This window comes from Podarcis melisellensis, assembly GCF_964234715.1.
Source record: "Podarcis melisellensis genome assembly, chromosome: 3".
NCBI classification, from domain to species: Eukaryota; Metazoa; Chordata; class Lepidosauria; order Squamata; family Lacertidae; genus Podarcis; species Podarcis melisellensis.
This window is the reverse complement of record NC_138530.1, coordinates 105,994,143-106,013,598: the sequence shown is the minus strand read 5'-3', so window position 1 is coordinate 106,013,598 and position 19,456 is coordinate 105,994,143. Positions and strand designations below refer to the sequence as shown.

At 39.4% G+C, this 19,456-nt stretch overlaps 1 protein-coding gene across 7 annotated transcripts in view; it reads left to right on the top strand.

Moving 5' to 3' along the window:
* Nucleotides 1-19,456, top strand: part of MACROD2 (mono-ADP ribosylhydrolase 2) — a 987,478-nt gene that overhangs the window by 236,602 nt on the left and 731,420 nt on the right. For all 7 annotated transcript variants that reach the window (XM_081906344.1, XM_081906343.1, XM_081906345.1 and 4 more), the window contains exon 5: nt 8,324-8,440. In XM_081906344.1, coding sequence (XP_081762470.1) covers nt 8,324-8,440 — 117 coding nt within the window. The remainder of the gene's footprint in view (nt 1-8,323; nt 8,441-19,456) is intronic.

The following is a 19,456-nucleotide window of genomic DNA, read 5'->3' as shown; positions in this document are numbered from 1 at the left end:
CAGGCTGCATAAACACATAACAGACTGTGGCATTGGGTCCTTTGATTGGAACTGCAATTACTGTGCAGTCAAGGCCACTCTGAATTCAAGTGAATTAATCCTTAAACTTGTGCAGCCAGTTGGTCACAGCAGGTCCTTCAGTGCCCCAGAGATTCCTTCACCCCAGTGGGGCCACCCAATATAGCCAACAACTAGAGGATGCAATGTAGGTCTGTTTTGTCATCTGCACTGCTGCATGGTAGGCATGATTATGTGGTACTAATCATGCTCTTATCATCTTCAGAGGAAAATGCATGCCACTTGTGCTCTAGTCTTCATTCAGCTTGCTTTACAGCCCATGGCTCTCCAGAGTGCCAAGGCGTTAGGCTTTATAGTCCCAGAGAGGTGCTCAGGAGGGATTGTGTCAACTGCCCATCTCATCTCTTTCTTTCATAGCGAGACCATGACTTCAACATAAGTCAGCTTTCTCCAAAAATCTCCCAAAGCATTCCAGAACTTGTCGGGTCCCATCAGTCTCTGAGCATGGGACATCTGAATCTACCCACCAGTAGATGGGTACAGTGCATTCTTTCATAATTTAAGAAGAATGGATAAATCTGTAAATATCTCATATATAATAGAAACCATTTCCCCCTATTATTTAGATACATATGATTTTGAAACAGAAGGCACATGCTCTTTGAAATAAGCTGCACTGCATTAGTTTTACAATATTAATCAAGACTCTTCTTGTTATAGCCTTGGATTTAGTAATAAAATAAAATAAAATGAAATGAAATAAATTCACTACCTTTTCTACTATTGTTTGAATGAAGAACTACCTAGCCATAGTAATACCAACCCTATAAAACCAGTCATGCCTTCAGTGAAAAGTAATGTCCTGATTATGATACAATGAAAGCTCATGTACTTTGCACATACATGCCCTATTATCAATTATTCGTTGTTTTTTTGCAAAAGAAAAAACAATACAAAAAGTTGTATGATAGGCTAAGAGTTTTGGATTTTATTTTTAATTGTTTGTCTGCCGGCATTCAGACAGGTTTTAGAAGAACCATATTGCCCCGAGTCCTTATGCTAAGTCTGAGTGGGCCACTAAAAGTGTGAATTTATTTGACATTACAGTTTTGCCGCAACAACCTAGCTGATCAGTTAAAGCTTTAATGCAGTGGCAGTGGTAGCCATCCAGATGTTGGTGGGCTGCTGTTTCTATCATTTCCAGACAACATGGCCAATGGCCTGGCATGGATGTGAGTTATGGAACACGGGTCTCCCATTTCCACTTTAATACATCTCTGTTCCATTAAACACTTGGGAATAGACAGGGAATCATTTGATGTCTGGAGAAGGAGAGGGAGAAGGAGAAGGAGAAGGAGGAGAGAGGAATATGAAGCTACTGTATTTGAGCATTATGTATGCTAGTTGTAGGCAGAGACAGTAGAAACTGAAAGAGAAAAGGACAGATGTGTTTGAAGTGAAGGACCAGGTTGACAACCCCTGGTTTACAGGGTCAACTAGAGTCTTCCCTTTGTAAACAGAAGGACCTTCCTTATGTCAGCATCACCCTTGAGCCAGTACCACTAACTGGACTCATCCACTTCAACCCCGACTGGGCTAGGCGAGCTGGGTAGCACTTCCAGAGACCACCTTCTGCAGCGGAACAGGTCGAAGTGCTGTGGACTCACAGCTTAGAGCGGAATAAGTAGAGAGCAGAACATGGAATATTGTTGAAGTGAGTTGAGCAAAAGTCCAGAGGCAATAGGCATACAAGAGAGGTGAATTTAGTGTGTCTGGAAATTCAGAGGTTCACTAGGGCTTGTATATGACTAAGTCATACTCAGAGTAAACCCACCGAAATACTAGGACTTAAGTTAGTGAACACCACTGATTTAAATGTGTCTACTGAAGATAAGTTGGTCAGATGCAACCCTATGCTTTTAATCTTTTCAGATTTCTTTTTGATTTGTTACTCATTCTTGTGCAATCAACAAGAATTACATGATTGGCAATGCAAATGGATTACAGTAAGGAGATCGTAATTTGCTTCTATCTTCCTCTCCCAGGCAGACTTTACCAGTATTGCTCAACTGGAATAACTCCATTTTTTCCTTTTCCGTAATGACTTATTAAGTCAGCATAAGCCACAGAGCACACAGTGTGAGTGCCTTTTAGAAGCCATGTCAGAAATATTTCCTATTGGCTCTTCTCCCTCAACCTTTCTGCTATAGCATCTCTGGGATCTTTCATTTAGCATTGCCCCCAATATTTACTATATTGGTCAACAACATTGCACAGCAGATAGTATACTTCAGAGTAACTCCTTCAACAATTTTCTGTGGGAAGTTAATTAGCAAAAATGTTACATGGGAAAGAATATTGCCCTTCCTCCTGCATTAAATGATATAGTGCTGATATTATTTTTATTTCAAGCACACTGGGTTTTTTTTTTATTACATAGCATCTGCAAGGTCAAAAGACATTTATAGCCTTCCTTTCCCTGTATGATTGCTTAATTTTGCTGTGGTGTTTGATTATGTTAACATTTCTATCATCGTCTGAGGGAGGCAAGGCTAGATATGTGCAATATTTTTGTTAACAAAGCATCTCCTGGCACCATTAAAGCTGTTTGCTTTGCCCTGGATTAATTTGCAATTCTTAAGGATTTCCCCCCTCCCCTCAGTAAGAAATACATTTATCTGCATTGTACACCATTAAATTGTCCTGTGTCGGCTGTATAATTTTAACTATTAAGTTTTGAAGAGCTGCTAAGAGTTTTAGCACTCAGCTACTGTATAAGTAATTCATGAGCCTGCATTTAGCTTTGTAATATTCTTTTATTGTGTGCTTTGAAAGGACATTGCCCATGGCTTTTTTGTCGGCCCTCCCTGACAAATCTAAATGCTATACTCATTGGTTTTAATATACTTCAAGCAGGATCCCCCTAGCAAATGATTATGTTCTTGCATCTTCTCCTAAGCAATTATTTTCAGAGTGATAAAATAGATAGTTTGCTTCCCTGTTTGTGGAGCAAACAATTGATCATGCCAGTATTGCACATTTTCCCTCAAGGATAATGCTTCTACCAATTTCCTATGCAGAGAACGTATAGTTTGTGGGTGGAGGTGTTGGGCCTCTGCAGAGATTTTGGTTGTCCCTTTAAGATCTGAAAGAATACTTCTTATACCCACATAGCTGTGAGGAGAAGATTTTAACCCCCCCCCTTCTTAATTCTCACTTGCAAATCACTTCATTTTGGGTTACATAAACAGACAAATATCCCCTAATTTGTAACACAAAGCTTTGCCCTAAATCATATAAATTATAGTCTTACATGAATATCTAGACTTGTGGATATTGGACGATGAACACTACTGCTTGTCCGTTTGTTTTGTAATGCTGGTGTTTCTCAGGCAATTGAACAAATACTTTGCAAATATGTTTCACATATATTTTCAAACCATTAATTCACAACTACCTCACAATTTGTAGGGCTGGCCCCAAATATTTTGCAATGCGGCGCAGAACAGCAATGGCGTCTGCCTCATCCAAAATTAAGTTGCATAGAACTGAAAGCTAGCCAAGTTATTTTGGCATGTAAGGTATAAAACCCCACAGATGTCTCTTCCTGGGAGTAAAAAAATACGACAGTAAGGCATTAAATAAGTAACAATTTGCTACCCTTTCATCACCCCCAAAGATCAGTTGCCTGAGGCGACTGTCACACGCTGCCTAGCGGTAGGGGTGGTACTATGATGGTGGTGCTACGATTATGCAGTGGCTATTCGTGGAGGGAGTTTTTTCCTGCCTGCCCAGGTCTCTTTGACACCCATGCTTGGGATGTCAAGCTCAGTTTATACAGTTCTTTACCCTCAGAATCAGGGATTAAAGATTGTAAGGATTGGCCTTAATGAACAGGCAGCCCTCATTCTACTATGCACCCCACAAGTGAAAATTACACAGGTCCAGAGTCAGGGCAGGCAGGCACAACTCCAGGCTCCTATCATGTATACATGCTGCAGTGTTTGAGCCAGGTGTGAATTATCCTACTTTAAAATGTAGCAGAGTTTACAGTTTGGGTATCCTGCTTTTAGTAGCCAGCTTTTACAGTATATATCTCTATATAAAATCCCAATGCATGTTTCAGAATACAGTCATACCTTGGGTTAAAGACGCTTCAGGTTAAATCTTTTCAGGTTGCGTCCCACAGCGACCTGGAAATAACGGGTTACTTCCAGGTTTCGCCGCTCACGCATGCACAGACTCTCAAAATGACGTCACATGCATGTGCAGACGTGGCAAATCGTGACCTGTGCACGCGCAGACATGGGTTGCGTTCTGCTCATGATGTGAATGGGGCTCCGGAAGGGATCCCGTTTGCATCCTGAGGTACCACTGTAGAAAGCTAGCATAATGAACAAAATGTCAATTTCCTTGGAAATTCCTTATTATTCCCTATACTCTTGCAACTTAAAAGCCTGTCAGTTTATCCATTAGTCCTATACTGTATATCCCATTATTTATGTAACCATTATGTAAATGTACATGGGAAGTCACTCTTTCGCTTCTTGGCAATCAGGATTTTAGCAGCACAGGCACATATTTTGTACATTTATTACCAGGGTGAAAAATACTGAATGTTTCGAATGGAGAGGTTTGAAAATGCAATTCCATAATTGTGCTTGTCCATGATGATTAAAATACACTTCAGAATAGCATTTTGTAAATTTAATGAGTCAGGTTCAGGATGGATTTGAGTATCAAAAGGAATCATTTATGTGTGCTTTCCCCCCTTAAAAAAATCTAGGCGGAATTCCTGAAATCTCACAAAGGCATAATACACTTCAAAGCATACAACTGAGTTTCTAGAACATAATAAAGATAGACCCTCAGTTTCTGCTGACTTTTGTGACCATGGTGGACTGAATGTTTGATGTTGCTAGATCAACAGCTGCCAAAACGATCCTCTCCACTCCCTTCCTCAGTTTTGTTGAATGTTACAAACTCATTTCAGAGAGAGTAGAATTGGGCACTGAATAATTATTGGGTCAGCAAAATGGATCACATATTCCATCTAATGCTTTCAGAGCACCTACGTTTGCAACATGTATGCTGTTATAAATTAGCAACACTATGCACTGTTGTTAATTAGCAATTCTGAAAATTAATATTCCACTCAGCTTCATCTATTTCTCTACTGCAACACCAGCAGCATCATTCAGGTTTCAGAGCTTCCAACATAGCAGAATTATTGGAAATGTTATGAGTGTATATGTTGCCCACCATGACTCATCTCTATGGTGTCAGTCAAGGAGCTTCTTTGAATTTGAAAAGAAATGAAGGAAATAAACTTTAGTGCTGATGCCCCATGGCACAGACTTAAGACTCTGCTCTTTGGTTCTCTTTATGTCCACAAACAGCAGCAACTATCTGTTTCTAGAACTGCAATGTTTTGACAGGTGAACTCTTAAATTAGTGATAAATGGATTATCTCACACATGCTTCTGATTCAGAATGGATATTAAACCAGATGAGTCTGGAAGACATCCTCCCAATGCCTGAGTTGAATCTGGATTTTGAAACCCATTCTGATGAGAGAGCCCTGTTGTGCTCTTTAACATCATCTGGGGTAAATTGGGCTTACAAGCCTGCCTTATACCTAGTGCCTCACCTGGCATCATCAGTCTTACTATGTGAGGCGAGTTCCCATCCCTCCGTATAAAGCTGCTCAGGCTTACAATAAGCACACATCAACTTAAGATTTAGGCAGACCATGTAGTCAGGAGAAGGAATGCAGAGCACAGAAGAGAGAAAAATAAGCACCTCAACTTTCTTCAAGAAGTAATCTAGCACAATTAAAACACAAGGTCAGAGACAGAGTGCAACAAATCTGCCACAAGGCTGCAACCACCAAAGGAGGTAATTAGTGAACAAAGTTGGCTCACTGCATAACTGCTTTGATGCTTTGGGTAAAGAGGTCTACAGATCTTCAAATGAGGCTTTTCCCAGGCAGCCCAGGGTAAGGCTTCACTCACGGAACAGGCAGACTTTCCTGGAATCCACTGACCAGGGAGTCCTTATTGAAAGCCTAAAGGTCACCTCAGCACAGTCAATATACTTAAAGCAAATTGTACTGGATAGTTCTTGTGTAGAGGCATCACTAGTTGATCCTTTTTTGCTATTTTTTTCTAGCAAAACCAGTAAACAGAGATGGAAGCCACTTCCCATGTTATCCTTCAGTAATGAAGTCATACAGACAATATAGTGGTGTTAGCAACGTTAACTTGTCCTATGAGTTCCTATGGGTTCCAGCAGACCTATGTGTTTTGCAGATTTATGCTCTGATGCCCCCGCCTGTTGCTGGTGGTCTACTTGGGCCCTTTAGGGTTTGTGTGTAGGAAGTTATCTTGGTCACATATAGCTAACAGTTCCTGCCAATACCTACCTACCTTCCTTCCTTCCTTCCTTCCTTCCTTCCTTCCTTCCTTCCTTCCTTTTTTTCATCGTTCATTATTTTTAAATTTGTATACCGTCTTTCTGTCTTACAATACTCAAGGCGGTTTACAAGCTGAAGAAACAAAAAATGTACCTCTTATAACAATCTAATGCAATACAAAAATGTGATAATAAAACTTTAAAATAGGCAACCTACATTAAAAAGTAACATTCAACAATCATTGGAATAGTATTAAATAATAATAACTTATACAATTTAAACAGAAATCCACTCAACAGTTACAATAAATAATTTCTAAATTATAATCAATAAAACAATAGCAATCCCTTTCTTTTTCTTTCTTTCATTCACACTAGAAGTCAGCTCAACCCTCAAGGCATTTTGGGAGGGGGAGCGGAATGGCAGCTGGCAAGATTCATAAAAAAGAGGGCCTTGCTGGGCTCTGATGTGAGCCCCATTGCCTTCTTTCCTCAATAAGGATTGTCAGTGAAACTCTGAAAAACACTCACAGATACCTTCTGGCTTGGACCAGAATCCACTTGGGGTGAAATAGATCTGGGGAGGGGCAGTTGTTAGAAATTTCGAATTCCACCCCATCACAACTCTGAATCTAAAAATTCCATAAGGCAGACACATCACAATTTCCTTTTCTTATGTAAATATTTATATGATTAGAGACTTTTAATTCGGGGCATATCCTACTACTTTTTTGTTTTGTTGCCATAATCTCTGAACATATGTAGGGAACATATGGCATCCATGGGTTTCTTATAAGAAATTATTAATATTGCCACTGATGTAGTGACTTGCAATAATTACTATGTTGTTTTAATTGTTTTTAATTATTATATTCTTTACTTTGCTTCTAATTTGAAAAAATATATTTACCCCATTGCTTGTGAATAGACTAAAATTGCTTTGACTGTTTTCCTCTTCCTTCTCCCTGCCATTCTCATCTATGCTTCCACTATTAATATTTTTCCCTAAAGCTCTTGAGAACAATAAGCATTAAGCATTGCACCACTAACTTTTAGATGATTTTACAGTTTCGGCTGTTACAATTTAAATGATTGGTTGTTGTTTTTTGAATATTGCAATAGCAAGATGTAAGTTGAAAGAGAGATGCTGTTGTGCTGTGCAAATTGTTCTGCATTAAAAGACTTTATGATGTGGGAAGTACTAAGCAATCTGGTGGAATAGTTTTATTTATTTAATTTATTTCTAACATTTAATATCCCACCAACTAATACAAAAGGGATTAGACAGCACCCACAAGGTAGTATTAAATTATGCTTTCATTTTCAAGCTGTCTTTTAATAACAAAACCAAATTTTCTTCTTGCTTGGTAACTGGCTAAGTAAATAATCAACGACCTTAACACAGGGGGATTGTACTGTGAGAATTACTTTTGTATATACTCACTGGATCTTTCTTTTTATGTGTGTATCCATGCTTGGTGATCACAGTAAAATTCCTGTAGCTCCATGACATATCTAGTTCAAATTAGGGTCCCACAGATTTTTTGGCAGTTTGGGGGAGCTTGCTACAAATTTGTTCATTTCTACCAGTTGAGGGGCAATCACCTTTTCTTGTCCCCCCCCCCACTCCGAATGTCTCAGGAGCACATGGAATAGAGTTGTTTCAGTTGAGCCTCTGCTACCTGATCTTAAATAACGGTGCTCCCCCGCATTAAAATTATTGGGTTTTGGACAATCTGCAAATATTAATATAGTGTTAGAGGGTCGTTTCTGCTGAAACTGTGTTTTTTTTTTTTTTATATCTGCATCAAATGCCTCAGCTTTAGTCCAGTTAGACTTTGATTACTGAAGTTTTTAAATATATATATAATTTCTTCCCTCTTTCTTTTAGTTGATGGCTGTATTCATAGAGCAGCCGGCCCCTGTCTAGTCGCTGAATGTCGCAACCTGAGTGGCTGTGAAACTGGACAAGCAAAAATTACTTGTGGTTATGACCTGCCCGCAAAATGTAAGTAAGCTACTTTTCCCTCACACATTTTTTAAAAATCAAGCTGAAACTTTATACATACCTCACTTCCCAACGCGATAAATCAAGTGAGGCATTCACTTACCAAATTAGCAGTAAGATTAAATTAAGCGTGCTTCGTGATGACCTTTGTCCTTCGGAGGAATTGAGATCTTTTATGAGGCTGAGCTTCTTTTGAGTAAGGGAAACATGCGTGTTTACGTTTTGAATCATAGCAGACCATAGATTGTTTTGCATACGCTTGTGTTTATGAAAAACCTTCAACAGTTTTAACAAAATGTACATTATCAAATTGATCTGCATGGTGGATAGCTTCTATAAATGGTGCCGATATCTTGGCTGTGAAATGCATTTTGAGCCAAGGAGATCAAAGTGATGTATTTTGTGTTTTCAGCTGCTGTGTATAGGCTGATTGGCAATTACTGTGACAGCATCTGTCACAGTTAAGCATTCAGTGGAATACTGTTCTCAGCACCAGAATGTTTTCTCTCTCTTTGAAAGTCGAATTGTCAAAATTCCCATTATATGTAAATAGAGGAAAAAGGGTTATTTTACTGACCTTCTTGCATAGCTATTTAGCCACACTTGGGAAAGTAAACACTGAAATAGCAATTGTTTGCAGCCTGGATGTAAAATGACACCACAAAGAAGTGGGGCATATTGTGCTCAATAGTTTGGAACATCAGGACAGTTTTTAGCAGTCCAACTCAGTTGTGTGAGACTGTGTTGCAGGAGCTAGAATTTTTTGTGCTCTCTTTGTTATATGATGTTCTGAGTTTGCGGAGCGGGGGTGGCTAGATTCCCCATAAATGTGTTACAACTTTGTGAGGGGCCAGATCCCCCTAAATTCTTAAATTTAGTTAATGTTAGGAATAAATCAATGCTGGGAGTATTAGTGGAAGCTACCAGATGCTGAATTTAGCAGCTTCAAAAAGACAAGGCCAACCTGTTTCCTATGCTAAGAAGAAGATGGGTTGTTATTAGCAAGGAACAAAGAGTATTTGGCCATTAGGAATGATTGGCAATGCAAATGCTGCCAACCAGCTGTGAGGGGAAATAGATTTTCTGTTCATCAGGCAATGGCTTTTCCACCTGCCTTGCCCCACCCTCCAGATTGTTACAATAAAATAAAAATAAAATAAAATAAATATTAAAACACAGCATTTCCTCATCCTGTCCCAACAATTAGAAAAGTGTACAGTGGTACCTCAGGTTACAAACACCTCGGGTTACAAACTCCGCTAACCCGGAAGTAGAATGGAAATTGCGCGGCAGCTGTGTGGCGGCAGCAGGGGGCCCCATTAGCTAAAGCATGCCTCAGGTTAAGAACAGTTTTGGGTTAAGAACGGACCTCTGGAACGAATTAAGTTCGTAACCCGAGGTACCACTGTACTTCTTTAAGTGCCAGGGTCAGATTTGAAAGGTAGTCTACATTTTATTGTATTTTCAGTCTTGATTTGCTCATCCAGTATGTTCATCGCAATTTTCCTCCATGGGACAAAAGAAGAAGACACAAACTTTGGATGTTGTAACTTGTATGTGAAGAGCTAAATTTCAGTGAAAAACAAGAAGCAATAGGCTGTTTTGAAAATTCAAGCTTATAACTATGTAGAGTGAGCATTCTGTGAAGTTGTATATGGGTATGACAGCAAAAAATATGAACAAATAAAAAAATATTCCCAAGTAGACAAATATTATTACTTATACTACGTTAAACAGGAAGCTGACATGTGGGAAACAGATGCCTTGGGGTACACCAAATGACTACCTGGGAACCTCAGACTACAGCAGTGCTATAAAGCAGCACGGAATTAGAGTTTCCATAAAGACACATTTATATCAATATTTCTATATCCAATTTAGATTATTTAATTATTATGTTAACACAAGATTTAAAAGCCGAGAAGCCTGTAGATCATCCAAGGACCTGGGGGCTGCGAAGGATATATATATATATATATATATATATATATATATATATATATATATATATATATATAGTGTGTGTGTGTGTATTCTCACCCTTAATAGTTATAACTACATTATAAACTACCTCAAGAACTTGGTTATAATGTATGGCACAGCAGCTTAATGTTTGGTTGGTGGTTGTTTATTCTTTCATTTGTTCAAAGTATTTTTACCCCTCTCTTTAGCTGAGGGCAGGCAGAAGGCTCTCAGAGTGTCTTGTAACTATGACTAACATGAGAAGACAACCCCCTGCTCTCAGGGTTATAATCTACAAAAATGCAGTATGGACAGAAAAGGGATTAGTAGGGAAGAGGGAAAAAACAGATGAACTGGTAAGAATTCAAGAGTATCTGGTGTATCGGCGGAGCCAGTTGAGAAGCCTTGTAGCCTGATTTAGTAGAAGGAGAAGAAGGAGGCGGATGGCGCTGGTTGCTCTGGGGAGTCCAGTGACTGGTCTGAGAGCATTTGATCATATCTTAATGGTGAAACTAAGGCAGTATAATCTGATCAGTTCCTGGATGGGAGAACACTTTGTGTCCATGTAAGATACTCTGAGTTTTCTAAAGGAAGACTGGGATATATGCCTAGCAGAAATAGGTAAGGTAAAGGTAAAGGACCCCAGGACGGTTAAGTCCAGTCACAGGTGACTATGGGGCATGGCACTCATCTCGCTTTCAGGCTGAGGGAACCAGCGTTTGTCCACAGACAGCTTTCCGGGTCATGTGGCCAGCATGACTGAACCGCTTCTGGCGCAACAGAACACCGTGACGGAAACCAGAGCGCACAGAAATGCTGTTTACCTTCCCGCCTCAGGGGTACTTATTTATCTACTGGCACTAGTGTGCTTTTAAACTGCTAGGTTGGCGGAAGCTGGGACACAGCAACGGGAACTCACCACCACTGTGTGGATTCAAACCACCGACCTTCCAATCGGCAAGTTCAAGAGGCTCATTGGTTTAGAGCACAGTGCAACCCGCGTCCCCTCCTAGCAGTAAAAGCAGTAAAGGAATAGGGTCATAACCATATATACTAATTTCAGAGTCCTGTGGGAGACCGCTGTTGCTTATGGACCTACAGTGGCATAGTCCATGCAGAAGACAGAAATATCAACAAACTTGGAGAAACGCCAAGGTTGTTCTCTAGAAAATTCTTCAGAAAAATGAGGAAAGCCCAAAACAGCTAAATGGAGACTGAGCATCCTTCTCAGTGACCATGTAATACTTACTGACTGTAAGTGGGAGAGCAAAGGGAGAATGAAGCAGAGGGGTCAGAATCCTGAACACACCTTTTAAAAACATGCCTTTTTTAAAATTCAGGATCATACCAGAGGTTTTATGCTGATCTTAATTTACACACTCCAGAAATATATTAACACAGTCACTACCCATTAGGTAAGACTGTGTGGCTATTGATTTATCTTTCTGATCAATTTAATGTTACAATGTAGATCAATCCAAAGTGATAATGTAAATGTGCTCACCAAGGCAATTCCTGCTGTGATATAAGTAGTGATATTGGCATTATCCACAGTGGGAATAATTAGCCCGTTTAATTAGAGATTAGAAAGCACTCATTGTGTATTCATAATAATCTGTCTTTATTTAAAACTTTATACGTGAGGTTATTAGCCTTAAGGTGGGATGATTTAAATCTACGTACTTGTTTTTATACCGTTTAGGAAAATATAATTAAATCAGTACATTACATAGATATTAATTGCAGTGCATTGGTTACAAACTGGACAATAAATATTGCTGTTATTGTTAAGCATACATTTATTTTACATCGTGTGTGTGTGTGTGTGTGTGTATACACATATACACAGACACTGGTCTTTATTAAAATATAGCTAGAGTGGTACCTCGGTTACATACGCTTCAGGTTACATACGCTTCAGGTTACAGACTCCGCTAACCCAGAAAAAGTGCTTCAGGTTAAGAACTTTGCTTCAGGGTGAGAACAGAAATCGTGCTTCGACGGCGTGGTGTCAGCAGGAGGCCCCATTAGCTAAAGTGGTGCTTCAGGTTAAGAACAGTTTCGGGTTAAGAACAGACCTCTGGAACGAATTAAGTACTTAACCCGAGGTACCACTGTACAGTGATGGCAAATGTCAAACTGCACATGATACTACTCAACTGTATGTAGTTTTCCATAACCTTTTTTTACACCAAATGAAATAGTGGAGGCTGCAATCCGCAGTTGAACCCCTGTGCAGAAATCACAGAATCATGGAATTGTAGAGTTGGAAGGGACCCCAAAGGTCATCTTGTCCAACCCTCTGCAATTCAGGAATTTCAACTAAATCATACATGACAGATGACCATCCAACCTCTGCTTAAAAAACTCCAAAGAAGGAGAGTCCACCACATCTCATGGAAGTCTGTTCCACTATTGAACAGTTCCTACTGTCAGAAAGTTCTTCTTGAATCTCCCTTCTTGTAACTTGCATTTATTGGTTTGGGTCCTAGCCTCCAGAGCAGCAGAAAACAAGTTTGCTCCATCCTTCATGTGACAGCCCTTTAGATATTTGAAGATGGCTATCACATCTCCTCTCAAACTTCTCTTTACCAGGCTAAACATACCCAGCTCCTTCAACCTTTCTTCATAAGGCTTGGTTTCCAGACCCTTTATCCTTTCCTCTTGTGCAAGGTTTCTCTTAAAACAAATAAATCTGCCTCTCTCTATTCCTCACTAGCTGTCCCCCCCCCCCAAGAATGCATATCCATGTCAGCACTGGACAAAAACTGTGCCCACATGCAATGTCCTTTGCATGATGAAATCAACTGTTCAAAACTCCCATTTCAAATTCTCTCTGTAGGCCGAGTTAGACAAGCCAATATTTCTGAGCCTCAGCTTTCTACAGTGCTTAACTTACAATAATGTTGCCAGTGTTGCACATGTATTCATGCCATGAAGCTATCTTACTTCTCCATTATGTGTCTTTTTCATTGGGTAACATTTGGAAATATTTAATGGGGAAATTGTGCTAAACTTAATTTAATGAGCTGCATGCTCCCACGTTTAGGGTCTGTTGCTTCCTTATTAGTGTGACAGTATTAGGGACGCGGGTGGCACTGTGGGTTAAACCACAGAGCCTAGGACTTGCCGATCAGAAGGTCGGCGGTTCAAATCCCCGCGATGGGGTGAGCTCCCATTGCTTGGTCCCAGCTCCTTCCCACCTAGCAGTTCAAAAGCACGTCAAAGTGCAAGTAGATAAATAGGTATCGCTCCAGTGGGAAGGTAAACGGTGTTTCCATGCTCTGCTCTGGTTCACCAGAAGTGGCTTAGTCATGCTGGCCACATGACCCGGAAGCTGTACGCTGGCTTCCTCGGCCAATAAAGCAAGATGAGCACCGCAACCCCAGAGTCGGTCACGACTGGACTTAATGGGCAGGGGTCCTTTACCTATCCACAGGAGGTTTGCTACCCCTGTACATCCAAGAGGAAGGGTGTGTTTTCTGTATATAGCAAAGATATCTTGCCACCAGAAGAAAGAAAACTAATTGTATTTGGATTGAGTCCAACAGGATTTAGTCTATGATTTAGGATTGGACCTTTGTGGACTTGCTCTCAATTTCACTCCTTTATTTGACTCTGATACTATAAACCTGCAGAACTACTGTATCCACAATCTACCTGCAAGGCTCATAACATTCAGATCCTAAGGGGGAATACTTCAGAGAGCCAAGAGTTTTGAAATACCTGGGACACTGTTAATGATTAGAAGTGATTAATTATGATGTTCCAAGTAAGTTTTAGCATGTAATAAGAGGAAATGAGGCATTAAAGAGTATTTATGCAGGAGAATTCAGAGATAACTATAAAAAATACTACTTTGGTTTCTGAAGTAGTCTTAAGAGGAAAATGGGAGGAACATCAGATATAAATAACTTGCTTGCCTTCTTATAGACTTAAAATAGCTGTCACTTTAGATAGCTATTACTGTTTGAAGTGGAGAAAAATAATGCAATATCACATTCACTGATTAAGTCTTGTCGAACGTGTACCAGAAGTGGGAAAGAAACCCTGACATTAACATTGTAACAAGAAACTGATACTGGACCTTACTGTATTCCTGTTAATGACCAGCAACAAATGCTGAGGTGTGATTGCGAGGCCACATTTAAATTCCCACAGTGTAATGAGAAGGGCCGACTTCCTGACACTAGAATATTCAAAGTACACGCAGATGCTTTATGAAAAGTGCCATTTCAGCAGAAAGACAGTACAAAAAGGGGTGCTTGAAAGCAGGAGAAAAGGTTTCACATTTAAACTCTGCAGAACCAGGACTTAATCTGTCAGTGTCCTATTTTAGCATCTTAGTCAAAGCCAGGGGGCAATACTGCAAGATTTTCTCCATTCTGAGTCAGACCAAAATAAAATGTGTATGTGTGTGTCGTGTGGTATTGTGAATGCTACTGCCAGTTGGCTCAGTGAATTTGTGATTGCGAAGGTTGTAAATTTCCCATTGAAGCCTGACCTCTATGGGCTGATTCTATATTATGCAAGGCAGATAAAACAAATTGTATGTATTTGCATTTATTCAAAATCTAGATTGCAGTAGAAAAATCGCATCACAATTCCTACTGTGTTTTCCCCCTCTTGTCTTGAGAAAACAAAACAAAAAACAAAAAAAACTCCACCCAGTGCTCTATCTCCAAGTTAAGTATTGCACGCAGTGCTGGAAAGACCATAGAGGTCAGGCAATCAGCCTTACAGGGAAGCACAATTAATGGGATATCTACCAAGAGCAGCAATGTAGTGATCCCTTTGGTAGTGCAGGCAGCTCATCATGACAGCCACCAGTGTCACGCTTCCACAGAAATTATGGCACCACTGCTTATTTATTATTTATTTAACAAAATTTATATTCCACTCACTCAAACAATAGACTTCTAAGTGGCTGACGAAAGACAACCTAGGATATTCATGAAAAACACTAATAAAAGCAAACATTAAAAAGCTAACGAAACTTTGACCTTTCTGAAGTGTACCTCTGGGTTTAGTTTGCTTTTGGCCACATATTTTAAAATCTGTCCTTAACTGCATAGAAAATGTTTTTGCCTCTTATTTCCTGTCTCATTTATTAGGCAGGGCTTTATATAGTGAAGTAAAACCAGGCTGTGTGAAATAGCAGGCTTCCTTTAATTGTGAGTTTCTTTTAAAACCTTGAATCAGTCAGGTGATTTGGGCCTGGATTCAGCTAACCTGGTGCACTAACAGAAACCAGTGCAAGGGCTCTCTCTGGCTCAATGGGACGTCACCCTTCTCCTTCCCTAACCCAAATACTCTCTGGAAGGTCAGGAGAAATCCCAGAATGGTACATGGGTGGAGGAGAGTGGTATCATTCCATCTGACAAACAGAAAAGCTTTTGCTGGTGGATTGATCAGAAGTGTCCAACTTTGAATTTCTCCCTTTTCTTTTTCAGTACAAGGTGCTTTTGATGTTACTCATTTTCCTAAGAACATTAACTCATGTTTAAGTTTTTGGAATTTTTAAATGCAAAATACATACCAGGAGATTGGTAGATGTTAAACCCAGATACTATTTTATTTGAGAAAACGGGTCATCCATTTGGAAATAAATAATCCTCAGCCTTTCAAAAAAAAAAATTCTGAACTGGAAAATGACCACTGAGATTCTTAAATTAAATTTCAGGAAAAAGTGAGATAAAAAAAATAGTTTTCTTTATTTATCACGAGTAATTTGACCAGCTGCTCAAAACTGCATTTAGGGTGTTCAGAATTTGTGAAAATATGCTTTACAGAGATGGTGCCAATGAGCTATTACCGTAAGGCCCAATTATTCCTCTCTCTCTCTCTCTCTCTCTCTCTCTCTCTTCTCTCTTTCTCTCTTACCTGGTCCAATATTATTGGGGGAAATTATATAACCAAAGAGTATGGGGGGGAAAGAGAGATATACAGTATAATAAGATATCATTATGGTCTATAAGGAACTAAGATCAAGTATGTAAGAAAAGATAAAAGCTACATATAATACAAAGGAGGCCCTTCGGTTTGCATTATCGTCATGTAGGTTTCTTAATATGAAAGACAAACAATTTCAGGCTCATTTGTACAACCTTGAATTTCACACTGGCTCATTCCCATGCTTTCACAGACTCAGAGGGGAATGCAAAACCTGTCTTCTGCTTCTGGATGCATGCTGAGCTGCAGCCAGATAGGGTTTTTGTACTCAATCCTAAACACCACTTTTATGAGAAGTTATAATCACTGGACTCAGTGAGTTTCTAGGAGTCGTGGTCAGGTTGAAGAGAACCTTTTTGTTCATGGCAGGAAAACATCAGTTAGTGTGGTCTAGTGAGCCAGTGTGGTGTAGTGGTTAAGAGCGGTGGACTTGTAATCTGGTGAACCGGGTTCGCGTCTCCGCTCCTCCACATGCAGCTGCTGGGTGACCTTAGGCCAGTCACACTTCTCTGAAGTCACTCAGCCCCACTCACCTTACAGAGTGTTTGTTGTGGGGGAGGAAGGGAAGGGAAAGGAGAATGTTAGCCGCTTTGAGACTCCTTCGGGTAGTGATAAAGCAGGATATCAAAACCAAACTCTTCTTCAGTCTGGATTGATGACAAAAAAAAGCACAACTGTGGCTACTCCTCCTTAAAAGTCCTTGTGAATTAGACTTCAGACTCTAATAACTCTCTTCTGCTAATGGCATCTTCTGAATACCCAGCAAAAGCCTCAAGAACCTAATCTACCAGACCATGACTAGATAACAAAATTATTCAACCTGGAACTCAATAGCGAGGTGAAATATATAGTTTGCAAAGGCAAACAAAATTACCTACATGTTGCTGTAGTAAAAAAACTGCTCATCATTTAATTGGTAAATAAGGTTATGAATACTTACCAGTGAATAAGACTAGCATGCATGCTAAGTGCTAGCCTTAGTTTTGAGTCGCTAGAAAACAGCTTCACCATTGTTAATTGTTGCTGATTTATCCCCCCCTCTTCTGTTTTTTCTGACTTCAAAAATGCTATAACTGAGTGACTTGTGGTTTAGTAATGTGAAAACATTGCTAATATTTAGAAGTAGTACAATTTTATGGGTACTTGGAGTCTGTCACCCATAATATGAAAAGAAAATCATGCTTCCTTTTCTTAGCTGTTGCCTTTCTTAGTTATATTAGCAATTGTGATTTACATCCTCTTGGTAATGGGCTTGTTTTTCTCTCTCTTCAGGTTATAGTATTCTGCATTCAATCTCTGTTTTGAAAGGGAGTTTAACTGATAGGGTCACATAGCTATTTAGTGCAGTATGGGAGAAGATAATAAATTTGACTTTTAGTGTCTAGTGTAGTAATTGTATCACATCTATATGATGAGTTAGTACAGTGCTGGGGCCCTCTTGATTGATTGCTATATTTTAGAATTAAATCCCCTACTACAGTTACCCCTTTGGGGAAGACATGATTTAATTTAGGTCTTCAGTTTGTAGAAGGAAAATCAAAATTATACTTCTGTAAAGCCTAATTTTCTGCCAATTTTTTAAATCTTATAAATTTTTTTTTGGTTCTTGAACTGGTTTCTAAAACCCACAGCAAATGGTTTTCAATTAATCCTAACCATGCTGCTGGCTTTTGTGTAATAGGCAATTACCACTGAGATCTGGATTGAACCCATCAATTAATTTTACATAGGCCAATGAGTGGCTGCCAAATGGTAAGGACTTTGTTAGTACTGACCTGAACTGGAGTTGAACCAGAAACCTGTAATTGAAAACTTCTATAGCTGACCCATTACTAATCCACTCCCACCTGCAGGTCTTTATTACTTCAAGTACGCAGAAAATCACATTAGACACAGGTGTGCCATGCCAGATTTAGTGTCTTCAAGGAGCACAGTAGTCTGGGTTTGTAAAACTCCATTCAATGTGAAAGTTTATTTCCTTTTCTCCCCAGAATGTAAATTAGCAGACTAAAACAAAACAAGCCTCTTAATGTTAATGTTTCCTGGTTTGCTATGGAGAAACTACAGAAACTACAGGTCTAACAGTAGAAGTCCATGTAACACATAGCTTATAGGTGAAGTTCAACTATACAGTTGCTCATTTCCCAGCGAGTTTGCTTATTACTGCTGACTGCACATATCGGACAGACAGAGACACCACACACACATCCCTTTTGACAAACATTCCTACTGAAAGGAATGAGAACTGGGCGAAGGCTAATTTCAGTAAGGACAAAGAGAAGGTTCTACATTTAGGCAAGAAGAATCAGCTGCACAAATATAAGATGGGGGACACTCGACTTGCCAGTAGTCCATTTGAAAAGGTTGTAGGGCTCTTAGTAGATAACAGACTTAATATGAGTTAACAAAAAATCCTAACGCTATTCTATCTTAACACCTTGGTTGGACCACATCTGGAGTACTGTGTCCAGTTCTGGAAATCACAGTTTAAGAAGGATATTGACAAGCTGGAATGCGTACAGAGGAGGGCAGCCAAGATGATCCAATGTCTGGAAATCAAGCAGTATGAGGAAATTGAGTATGTATGTAACTATGGCCTGTACTCTACTAACAAGTTCCATCAAGGATTTCTTCTTGCACAATGGAATTTCCTCCCTTTTCCTCCCCATGCCTCATTGGGATGGGGAAACTCCTAGAACAGATTTAGGTAGAGCACAGGGGAAAGAGAAAGAGAGAATGTTATGTTTGCACAGGGAGAAATTGCACTGACAGAATATTCATATTAGCATTATGATGGATTCCACCCTTAATATTGGTATTTGAAAATGAGGCTTATATTAGTGGCTACTGTGTATTCAGCTTTTTACAAGGGGCAATTTTCTTTCTAACATGAACTATAGATCTATGTATGTAAAACAATAAGGCATATTGAGAAAGAAGGAATATATATGGATGTGTTAAAAATAAAACAAGCTCCACTTCTTTATAGTAATTTTATACTCCAAATTAACAGCTGCAGTACATGTAGATTGGCTTGATGATTTCTTCTAATTCATTATTATTAATGATTTGTGAACTACTATTTCTAGTAGAACATCTTAA